Source organism: Candoia aspera, chromosome 4, assembly GCF_035149785.1.
Source record: "Candoia aspera isolate rCanAsp1 chromosome 4, rCanAsp1.hap2, whole genome shotgun sequence".
Lineage (NCBI taxonomy): Eukaryota > Metazoa > Chordata > Lepidosauria > Squamata > Boidae > Candoia > Candoia aspera.
The window spans coordinates 29,510,341-29,523,091 of NC_086156.1; the positions used below are offsets into that span (position 1 = coordinate 29,510,341).

Here is a 12,751-nt window from a genome sequence, read left to right on the forward strand (position 1 = left end):
CACTAAGACCAAAGAATGTTATGCATTTCTGTTCTAAATCTTCATGCCCTATCAGAAATGTACAGTATTTGAAAAGTCCCGAATGAGCTGCAGGGAAGAAAATGCTTAAGAAATATTTGGGAGTTCTTTAAGTAATGTAAGTGGGCACATCCTTCTTTGGATTCTGCTTCTGCTTCTGAGATTTCTTGTATTTTGGTGGCATGTAGAAAAAATGGTTATCAACAGATCAGTTGATAATTTAGTTTATTTAAAACTTAGTTTAATGTTATCTATGAATCCACCCATTAGATTTTTTTACTCCCAGTTTGGAATGACATCTGAATTGAGCAATGCAGTGACAATGACAGGAAATAGTAAAGGAAAGATTGCTGAGGCACTAAGGCCATCATTAATGGCCAGAATAACCTGTTTGCTTTCATCTGAGTACTAAACCAACTGGGTCACTGAAGGCAACTCTTTTTTTGGCCTCTCCTAAAAAGTAAGTTATTGATGCCATTCGAAACACTATTGCTTTGGTCCACATGGAGGATAAATGCAAAAGAAAGGCTAAAAAAAAAATAAAGCCTAACAAGCAAACAAACAAAATAACAAGAGAAAGATGAAACTGGAGGTATATATGAAATGTTGTGAAGGACATGACCCCATTGGAGAAAATGTACACTTTTTAAAGATGCTTTTTGAAGTTTGTTCAAATGTAAAGGCTCAGAAACTTAAAGGTGCAGAGGAACAATAACTGAGGACCTTAAACTGATAATGCATGGGATAATACATAAGCTCGGTATTGCTGGCTTTGAGCAGAAAGATCCAAAGCACCTTCCTTTGTATGGTTTTTGTTTTTCCCAGAACAGGGATGAAAGGAGAAATCCTTGGTAGAAGGGCTAAGAAATCTCCAGCTACTGTAGACAGACTAGGGCAGTGTTTCTCAACCTCAATAGCTTTAAGATGTGTGGACTTCAACTCCCAGAATTCCCCAGCCAGCCACAGGGAAGTTGAAGTCTTCCCTGGGAGTTGAAGTCCATGCATATCAAAGTGGCTGAGGGTGAGAAACACTGGGCTAGGGTATATCAGGGTTAGGGTGTGCACATGAGCAAAGGCAATAGAGCTACTCAAAAATAGCTCTTTTCAAATCATTAAATGCAGCCCTGTCTTTCTCACCCTCAGAGCTGCTCTGGAACCTTGTCCCCATTGTCAGTGCAGGCAAGTCTAGAAAAACATGTGGTAGCTTTAGTGATTTGAAAAGAGTAATTTCACACGCACGCCTGCATGTGTCAAAGAATTTGCTCAGACCCATTAAATATAAAGCAAGTTTAGGGGGATTTGCAAGTTTTTAAATTACAGCAGTGTTCCTGTCTTTGTTTATACTCTATGTAAGCCTGGCCTTGCCCAGTGATCCACCACAGTGCTTTGGAATATCGTTTTTTTTTAATTCTTAAAACAATTTCTTAGCAATATCATTGCACCAACTGAAATTAAATCTAATTAGTTTGGCATTAATTAAGCTTTAATAATGTACTCTAGTATCACCCCTAAATAGTGTGATCCATTTCCCCTTCACACAGGTAAATTGGAAAACATGGTGTTGTCATCATAATTTTTAAACATACTGAGAAAATGACAGAGCCGCAAAATTAAAATAAATGATTAATGACATTTTTTCATGTTTTATACTAATAGGTATTGCTGAGCCTTTAAATTAATAAAGCTGTCAAGCTCAGGGTTGTTACAGGATCCAGCACTGAACCAAAATGGAAATTATGTATTCCACAGACACCTAAAGATGACACTTTGGAATATTTTAAATTTTAATTAGTAGGTGCAATTATTTTGGCTCCTCCCCCACCTTTAACCACTACAAATTAATTGGCAATTAGTCACAACTAATTCTTTTTTTTTTTAACAGTCTGAACTGGAAAGGTAGGTGATTACATCTCAGTATAGTTGTCTAAGGTGCAGAAAGCACACAAGCAGTAAATTGCATTGTCAATTTTGCAAAAAGGAAAGAACCCAAAAGAAAATAAAAACAGAAACTTGTAAAATAAAACAAGAAATGTGCATAGGTAAACAAAAAAAGTATTATGCAGTTTAGTGAACGGAACTCCAAAATAACACCCAACTAAAGAGCAGAGTGACAAACCTCAAATGTATGCAAATGAGTTATTAACTGCTAAATAAGATGCATGAGTCTGGATAGGAATTGTTTGAGCGCGGCTGGGTATGTGTTCCAAAGCGAGTCATTCCTTCCTGGGAAGACAGTGTAGCCCTACTACACTAAGCACAAAGGAACAGGATATAGTTCTCCACACAAAGTCTTGCTGGGTGCACTGGACCTGATGCATCAAACTATTATATTTCCTTTTAAATACAAGCTCTTTCAAGTAAATTAGTTTGACTTGGGAATTTCCACGAGTGGCTTTCTAGTACTCCTTCTTATGCCAAAGACTCAACTCTCTTCCACTGACACCATCTACGTAGAAAGTCACTCTTCTTTCCCCTTTCAGTTCTGTCATGAAAGTAAGTATGAATGACAACACCAGCTTCATGAGCTGAATATCTATTCCTAGATATTCAAATTACTTTGTCAGGTGGTGTAGCTGTTGTTTGCAGTATAATTTGTCCCTGCATGAATTAACAGAAAGGAATAATTGTCAATAGATTTGATAAATCTCAGAAGTCACATCCTTGATCCTTGCTCCTGGAGCACAGCACATTTGTTTTGATTTTGTGTCATCGTGAGTCACCAACCCGCCATCATCTCTCCTGTTCCACAGTGTTTCTGTTTCTTTTCCTGAAGCTTCAGCACCTTCTTCAGTAGGGCTTGAAATGGTTTCTCAGTTAATGGTGTAGAATAGCTTCTATGTCTCTTGCTTCTAGTTGTCACTCTTGTCTACTGAGCTTGTTCCTTTGTCTGATTATTTTCCTTATGGAGAGTTGCTTTCTTGGAACACCTTTGTTTGATTTGATAAACCTTAAATCTCTCTTATGAGAAATTTGTCTACTCACTTCTCAAATCCTCTGATTTTATTTTTATTCACATGCTACAAATATAGGCCTGATTGTTTTGGGGCAGGAACGCAAACATGCCACAAGCAGTACAAGACATGACTGCAAATTCCTATCCATTCATCTTCACTTCTTGTTTCTTAAGGCACTTTTGTTTCTTCTTTTCTGTTTTGGCCCTCAGGTTACCTTAAGTACATACTTGCAGAGAAAATCTACTAAAGACTTCCCATTAAACTCTTGCTAAACCCCACTGGCAAATTCCTGTTTGGTGACCCTGTTTGATCACTCTGTAATATTGTTCTCTGGAACTTGTTACCTTATATTCCTCATATATTCTCAGCTTACGCAACAGAAAACAATCATTCAGTCATGCACAATGGGAATCAATAGCTAAATATCCTTTGTGAGTGGATATGTTCCTATCCTCCAAAATTGACCAAACCAAAAGTAAGTTTCAAAGTCCTATTTTGATCAGGTTAATGGAAGGAGCTGATAAAAAGTGGAGGATTTTTCCCTATCTGTTCTTTCCTACAGAATGTAATGTAGAGCAACTGGGGAGAGGGACTTTTATGCAGTAGCACCCAGACCATTAAAAGGTATCCCAAGATAGACAGACAGACAGACAGACAGATACAGTAGATGATATGAGACCAATGTCTGTTCAGTTTATTTAGAGTATTGGTTGCTAATTCTGCTGCTTTCATTTACAGTTTTGGTTGTTTCCCTATGCTTATCTATGTGATTTTTGTCTGTAATTTATTTATTGGGCACACTGAATTAGCTACTGCTTCTTTTATCTGCTTTTTTTCCTGTATTGGCTTATTGATATTCTACTTAAAATTTTATTTAATGATAATTCATGTTTTCTTAGGGAATTTTTTTACACTGACTTGTACATCAACTGGTTGAAAGATGGCATAGAAATCTTTCAAACAGTACACTTAAAAATCTACAGTATGATCCTTAAAAAAGCTTGCTTGCAAACACATGTGCCTAACTGATTGCTGAATCCTATATAAAGTTGCTCATTCATTTATTTCAGGTTCTTCTTCACATCTCACTATCAGGGATGTGATTGGCTATGATACAGAAAAGACTTTCTCAAGAGCTGCACCAAAGCCATGGATCTTCCTGTTCAGAAAGTCATATGTTCATCGTGTGAGTTTTCCTTTGCCTGGTTGTTGATGTTTCCATGCTGAATTCATTTGCTTGCTTGTCTGAAATTTTATTGTTTGCTGTCCTTTTTCTTTAAAGTGTTTCCAATTATTTTGAGCTTATTAACTGTTTGACATTGTGTTATTTTAACTATCTTGTTATCTCTCTTGAGTGTTCTTTTTAAAATAAAGGTGGAACATCAGTTTGAAATTATCAGCATACAAATGCATCCATCTGTGATTGCATTCAGTTCCCTTTTGAGTGAACACTTGGTGACAAACTTGGGTGTAATGTGTGAATTACTCTAATGGATTTAATCTGATTTCCTATTTCTTCTCTAGAGAGTACATTAGAAAAGAGACATCTCCCATCCTCTCTGCATCATGATTACATTTCCTTGATTATTTAATCAGAGCCTGACAAAGTCTTTCAGAGCCTTGAATGGGTTTGCATAAAATCAGGTGGAAAGGTTAAATGGCCAGAAATATTTATTAAGCATTTTTTTCAAAGTGCAGCTGAAAGCTTATATGTACTGAATCATACATAAGTAATGAATACAGCTGTGCATTGTGTAGCATAAATAATTGTTACTGAAATGTGTGTGCAGGACTTCAGGATCATAGAATAAGCACTAATTTAATTGTTTTGACCAGCTTATTTCATATACTGATCAAGACATACTTACTGTACAGGGTGTTTGCATCCATGGCTCCCCATCAATCTGCATAGGAAGAGATTTGCTAGTCCTGAAGCAAAAAGTATAGGAATGACAGAGAAAATAAATGAAGTGCATGTTCTAATATGCAGCACATCTCACATGGAAAGTAGTACATTCTAACATTACAGTCAATCACAGTTGAAAAATAAGGCAAAATACCTTCTTTAACATATAGTATGTATATGTTAAATAATATGTTAAATAAGTTACTGCAAATATGTTAAATATGTATATCTGTATTTCCAAGTCCACATTCAGTCCATAATTTACTCTTTTTAAAAAAAATCAAATATAAGTATGATTGATGTAACAATTTTGGCTCAAGCTAGTCTTACTTAACTTTGCCATATGGTAAATTAGCAATTTGATTGTTTCAACAGGTCTCCCATGGGCATGTCTCCAGGAGGTATGTGAGCCAACACATTTGTCAAATCATTCACAAAACTAAAGAATCATAGAGTTGGAAAGAACTTTTTAGGACATTAAATTCAACTCTCTGCCTAACACAGGCATCCAGATTAATGCATCCCTAACAGATTACATCCCAGTTCCTGTCTGAATATAACTAATGAAAAAAGCTCATCACTTCCCATGAGAATTGATTCCACTGTTGAATTGCTCTTGCCTTTATAATAATTCTCCTAAAATTCTCCTGGAATTTGTCATCCTATAACTTAAATTCTTTACACTATATACTGCAGTCTAGGATGATAGAACACAAGTCTTGCCCTTCTTCCATGCAACATCTTTTCAAGTACTTGAAAAGGGCTCTGTATCACCTTTCAGACATCTTTTTTTTTTTCAGGCTAAACATATCAAATTCCCCAGTCTCTCCCTGTAAACTGAATTTTCAGTCTCCTGATCACCCTCATTGCCCTTTTCTGAACTTTTTGAAATGTAGTGACATATCTGTAGAGATGTGTATAATGGAACACAACATTTATGATGAGATCTGACAACTATAACTCAGTTGTAATAAGCCCAGAACTAATGATAAATAAGATTCAAGGCAGGAAAAGCTAATGGGAAAAGAAGTACAAGATAGGTAGAAATGTCTTAAAAAAGAAGATTGAAACAGTTTCCATGAGAAAAAAAAAAGGGGAGACATGAGAAGAAGCAATATGGCTACACAAAAAGGTGAGTGAAAATACAAAGATGGAACAGGACACAAAAGGGAGATGAAAAGTTGCAGAAGTCACCCAAAGAAAAATGCATACAGGCATCCATAATCCGTTGAGGTGGCATCAGGAAAGCTAAAATGCTGAATGGTATTAAATTAACAAAGATACAAAGAACAACAAATAGCACTTATTCCAATATATTCAAAATACAGAGAAGAGAAAATAATGTATAGCAGCTGCTCTAAAGATGGCAAAAGGGTAATAGATAACAAAGAAAAAGCAAAATCACTTGTTTTAAAATTTTGATTCTGAGAAGAGGTTAGGCCATAATGAAAAGCAAGTTACAGCCTGAGAGTGATGGAAATGCAGTTAAGGAATATTTATTTACGTTGAATGAGTTCACGTCTCCACAATCAAATCTGTTACATCCCAGAGTACATTTTCTGGCTTGGTAGTTTCCTTACTACCACGTAAATTGTTGGAATGCTGTGACAGAGTATGTCTAGATTTAGAGTAAAGTCTGAACATTTAAGGGATTCTGATAGGTAGGGTAGTTAAATATGATATAGATGGCATGTCTACTAGGAAGATCCACAGCAGGAACCTGACTGGAGAATGGTATCAAGATGGGTATCGGAAGATTCAGTCCTGGTCTTTGTACTCTTCCAGATTTTTCTTAATGCCTTGGATTAAAAGGAAGTTGATTTACACAGACAAGCCTGATCGTGATAGTTAATGCTAAAACAGAAACATTCAAAATGATCTCAATAAGTCAAGGAAGTGGGCTGAAATTAATAGAATGAAATGTAATAGAAGCAAATACAAAGTTATTCACTTAAGAAAAATATGTTAAATGTATACAAGTATGATGTGAGCTCATCTGGCTTATTGTGAAAAGGATCTTGTAACTGAAGTTAATCACAAGCTGAATGTGAATAAGTAGCAAAATATGTCTCTTAAAGAGATAACTGAACGTTAGGGTGAATCAATAAAACTATTGTTTCCAAATTACAGGAAATAATAGTTTCACTATATTCTGCACAATTTCCTTAAAACCTCACTTAAAAACATCTAAACTACTAACTAATATTTTTCATGATACTGAGTTCTTGAAAAGTATTACTTGTGGTTGGAGAAGCTGGTATAACCTTTCCTGGTTAATAAGGGCAGGGAAAAGGTTTTTCATGGGAAAAGATAGTTCTTACCTAATGATAACAGAAGAACACTGAGAAAGACGTCTTCCCGCACTTTTCAGTCCAGTATATATTTGCCCCATTTCCATGGCTCCTTCCAGGCCAACCACTTCTACCAGCTGATCACTCAGGTCTGAAAACAAAATGCACAGCTCTAATGAAAAACTGTGGAGGAAGCATGAATAGCACCCTCTTCTCTTATTTTCCCTGTCTTCTCAGTAAATATAGCTACATATAAACTGGAAACCAATCAACGGTTCTTGCCAAAATATTACCATTTCTCAATAACAGCATCTTTGAAGAATATATTGGAATGAGGCAAATTTGGTCTTGGAATATTCTAGCAAGTCATTTGAGAGAGCAATCTTGGGGCAACTAAAACAGAAGTAAAGCTGTTTTCAACAAAGCTATTTTCTTGTTTCATATTTTTTTTAAAAAAATACTACAACCTTGGTATTGCTACCTTTCCACAAATATAATCAAAGAGGCCATAATAAGCAAAGCATGTGTTCAGACTGCAAAAAAAAAGTAAAAGGAAACATCACGATTTAAAACTTAGCACAATATGCTAATTTGAACTGTTCCTTCAGTTTCCTACTCTGTCTTGACTGAAAATTATGATATAATATCCATTTATTAATCAGAATCTCAAATCAGAATCAAACCATTATGGATATGGTTAATAGATGGATTTTAAATCATTCTCAGTGTAAATGTAATGGGAAAGTAATAAACTTAGTCTTCTAAGCTATGTACATTACATCGGGGGGATATATCATTGTCCGTCCATCCACTGGAAAGGCCTTAGTATATTTGGATCAGCAAGGCATACTGCATGCTGAAGCAGGCATTAGAAGGGCCCACTGCATTCTGCCCTTCAAATATCCAAGAAACTGGAACATGCCATTGTAGCTAAACCCTACGCATGCTTATTCAAAAGGAAATCTCACTGAATTCACAAGTAAATTGCATACCCAAGTATCTTTATTAAGGATTACATCCCATGTAATCATCCCATGTGAATTATTCAGTTTCTTTAGAAAAAAACACTTTAACATAAAGTTTTAAAATATTATATTTAACTACTCAGAAATAGGGACGCGGTGGCGCTGCGGGTTAAACCGCTGAGCTGTTGATCGGAAGGTCGGCGGTTCGAAACCGCGCAGCGGGGTGAGCTCCCGTTGTTAATCCCAGCTCCTGCCCACCTAGCAGTTCGAAAACATGCAAATGTGAGTAGATCAATAGGTACCGCTTCGGCGGGAAGGTAACGGCGTTCCGAGTCGTCATGCTGGCCACATGACCCGGAAGTGTCTATGACAACGCCGGCTCCAAGGCTTAGAAACGGAGATGAGCACCGCCCCCTAGAGTCGGACTCGACTGGACTTTACGTCAAGGGAAACCCTACTCAGAAATAAATTACACTGATGTAAGTGAGACCTACTCCTATGTAATCTAGTATAAGATTGGAGCATTAGACTAAAAGCTTACACATAGCAGGCTAGGAAGAAATATACTGAACTTAGTAAAACTTATTTCTGAAAAGTTGTCTTGGCATCTATTGAACCACAGACTAACCAACCACGTATTAGCATAGAATGATATGTGAATTCAGGGTATATGATTAAATGTGATCCGTGAACCCAGATATATGATCATTGAATCTGAAAAGTACTAACTTAAAACACACACGCACACACTTTTTTATTTCTCTACTTTTGCTTTAACTTGTTGCCAGGAACAGATGGATAAGGAACAAAAACATTTTATTTCATGTTCATTACTAGTTTTTGCTTAAAATTCATGTTTCATAGATTGGTTAATACAAATTTTCTTAGAAAATATTCTTCCAACTATAAAAAACTAACCAAACATTTGTTACTCATCTATAATCAGCTATATTGTTTAGTATAGATAGATCTGATATGAGAAGTGGAAATCCCAATATACTTTTTTAAGATCAATGAAAAATCTTTGCTTATTTCACAGATCAAATCTCTGTTCAAGTAGAAATCATTTGGATCTGATATACTATCTCTCAGTGGGGTAGTAGCACTCCTCCTAAAGTTGCAGGTCTGAAATATGGGGGTCCTTCTGCACTTGCTGCTCCTGCTGGAATCCTTTGCTCAGCTTTGGAGGGGCACCAGATGATGCTGTTTCTGAAACAGGATGCTTTGACAATACTTCCAGCCTCATCAGTTAATGGATGGATAACTGCAATGTATTCTACTAGGGGCTGCTTTTGAATCTATAATTGGTCTAAAATGCAGCTGCCTACTTGCTGATGGATCAATCCCAGTTTAGCAGAGCAACACCTACTATGTGGTAGCTGCATTGCAGTGGGTTACTAGCTACAATTCAAAATTTTGGTTGTTACTATTCCGGTTACCAGGTACACTTCAAAGTTCTGGTCATTACCTATAAAGCTCTTTATGGCTCAGGTCCTTACTTCCTATGGGACACCTTCTCTAAATAGAATCTTCAGGTTCTTTGCACTCTGTCTGAGGAATATGCTTTTGATTCCTATCACTGATGATATTACCTAGTTGGGTAATGAGATATCTGCAGGCAAACAACCAAGCTCAGAGAGCACCAAGGATTCCACAGTCCTACCACTCCAGATAGTTCAAGGTATGGGGTTATGGAGGTCATTTCCAGAACCCTCTCTCTTTGAGTGTAGGATGGCACCCTCCTTGCTCTCATTCAGGGAACATTTGAAGACTATTCTCTCCCAATGGGTCTTTGGAGGGTGGATTGATGCTGCCTGCTCTATACGGTCTCTGATGGTTATGTCTTACTGTAATTATGTGGATTTATTATATAATTTTATTTATTTATTTCCTCAATTTATTTCCTTATTAGTTGCTTCAGTTGCAGATCAAAGTATTTTATAAGAGTTTTATTATGTTTCGAACAAAGATAAAAGCTACAGAAAAACAAAAAAACTACAAAGAAAAAAAGAAAAAACTAAAAAAAGTGTAGAAACATATTTTTTTTTCAAAGTTACAACTTGTAACAGCAAGGATATATAAAAAGTTCCATAATCAATCCCTTACTCTATATTAAACCAAAAACATATTATTTCTATAAATCATTCCATTGGCACATTATAAAAATCACTAAATACAGTTACTCCCTCCCCTTATATTAAAAGAAAAAATATATATAAACCTCCTAATCAACTCCCCCCCAAAGATAACATTTATTTCCTTCCTACTACTATTCTATACATTTCTGTCTACTATGATAAATAACAACTAAAAGACATATACATTGTCTGCCATTGTACTTGATAATAAACAATTTTAATAATCTTAATCATACTGAACCCAAAACCATCCAAATAGACATTTATTTTTTATTATACCTTAATAATCTTAATCCAAATTGTTAAAGATAAATGAAATCAGCCAAACCCTAAAAGCAATCCAGATAAATATTCTTAAACCCTTATCCCACTTCAAAATGAACCAGAGCATTTGCATATCCCCACAATGCGCACAGAGCTTTTTTCTTTAAAAAAATCGAACAGCCCAACTGCCCCCTCAAAAACTCCAACTTCTCTTCAGGAGACCTCCCATACACAATAACCCCTTCTTTTTCATGGTGTTCCACTAGAAGATCAATTTCACTTGTGGCTTGCAACTTGATCTCTCCCTTAAATTTCTCCAACTCAACTATCTGATCTTCATCCAGCATCTCAACAGAAATCCCAATCTCACTCTTAGAAGAAAGATTTCTGTCACTGTTAAATTCCTCATTTTCATCCATGACATCCTTAACCAGATGACCCATTTCAGACTTCATATTTTCCAAAATGTCCTGAATGCCTTGCATAAAAACTTGGTAGGAATCAGAAAGATTCTGTTTAAAATCTTGGTGGAAGTCAGAGAAAGTCTGTTTAAAATCCTCCATGTTTGACACAGTAGATTAGTTGCAGATTACTTTAAGTGATGTACATTCCAATACCATCACACAACAAAATATTAAAACACTAAAATATTGTATAATATACCAAAATAAATAATACTGACAATCATCATGCTGAGCAATTACACTCCCAGTAACAACCAATCATTTACTGTAGGGCGGAAACCCAGCACTCTATCCGTCCCCAAAGGCTTTCCAAAATAGCCAAGTCTTAGCAGCTTCCCTAAATGCTGACAGGGTAGTAGTGATCTGACCTCAGGTTCTAAAGGAGGGGGACAGCAGAGGAAAAGTCTTGCCCTGATGGTAACACTCCTTCAGAGATGAGACTCAAAGGATATACATCCCTACTAGATTTTATTAGACAGGCAGAAATCACTGGGAGAGGGCACCCCTGAAGATACCAGACCCAGAGACAATTAGGGCCTTAGTGATGAGCCCTGAATTGCATCTAGAAGCAAAGAGTCAACCAGTATAGCTCTCACAGTAGTGATGTCATCCAGGAGAATAGGGGGTTCCCTTAACTTCTTGAGTTGTTGCATGCTGGACCAGCTATAGCTTCCAGATGGTCTTCAGGTTATCCCCATGTAGTTCAAGGTGAAAGAGTCCAACTAGTTAAATCCACAGGAATGTGACCCCATCCAGAAACAAGGATGGAGTGTCTCTTGATACCCTTAAAACTTTCTGTGCCCCACACCCACCCAAAATCATACATGGAAGAAGGAGATTCACTACAAAATGGATCCACAGGCAGATTTAGTGTTGATGCATGAAGATCAACAAAACCAAAGCACTTAGAACTTCATATGAATAATATTAAATCTTTAATCTGGCACAGCATAACTTCTTTTGAAAAAAAAAAGAGCAAGTGTGGGCAATCTGAAGGTCATATATAGGCCATGGAAACCAGCCCATTTAAGGTCCTGTCTTCCATAATGTGGGTGTCCAACAATCTTTGACTAGCTGATCAGCAGGCTGCAGAAATCACCTTTCACATGATGCAAATGAGATGATGTCAATTTGTATATCTGCTCAGGTAGATTCGGCTTCTGAAGGTACTGATTCATAATTTAGATTTTATAAGGGCTGCCCCACCCAGAACAGGCTCTATGCTAATTCCACAATTTATAAAACTATAAGGGCCCAAAAGATTACCCACTCCTACATTAGAGAAAATCACTCAGTTTTCTTAGGAGGAAGCAATATAGATGGGAGCAACATTCCATGTGCTGCTTGCCAACTTGATTACATCCGTATGTACAAGTGTCATGTTCAGTTCACATAGTTGGATTTGCTTGGCATCATCCATTTTATTAGCTTTTGTTTGCTCAGATAGGCTGGACTAAGTGACTATACCAGCCATATGACTGGCAGGCAATCATCATTACTTGAATATCTGTGCACAGAGGTTCTTATTTGCAAAGGGGAGGATCAGAGATGCTCTTGCTAAGGAAGAAATTGCTTAGCCTTACTGAAATAAACATTCACCCCATACAATATAGTATTCATTCGATAGGTTGGCACATTCCTGTCTATCCTCCTCCTAATGAATGACAATGATGTGTTATCTTCTTTGCCAGAGATTTATTAGAAACCATTACAGTAGAGCAGCTTTGTAAGCAATCTAGTCTAGACTCTAT

At 36.6% G+C, this 12,751-nt stretch overlaps 1 protein-coding gene across 8 annotated transcripts in view; it reads right to left on the reverse strand.

Moving 5' to 3' along the window:
• Positions 1-12,751, reverse strand: part of DGKB (diacylglycerol kinase beta) — a 249,659-nt gene that overhangs the window by 4,099 nt on the left and 232,809 nt on the right. For all 8 annotated transcript variants that reach the window (XM_063303710.1, XM_063303708.1, XM_063303712.1 and 5 more), the window contains 2 exons: positions 7,200-7,320; positions 4,841-4,901 (listed from right to left, as the gene is read on the reverse strand). In XM_063303710.1, coding sequence (XP_063159780.1) covers positions 4,841-4,901; positions 7,200-7,320 — 182 coding nt within the window. The remainder of the gene's footprint in view (positions 1-4,840; positions 4,902-7,199; positions 7,321-12,751) is intronic.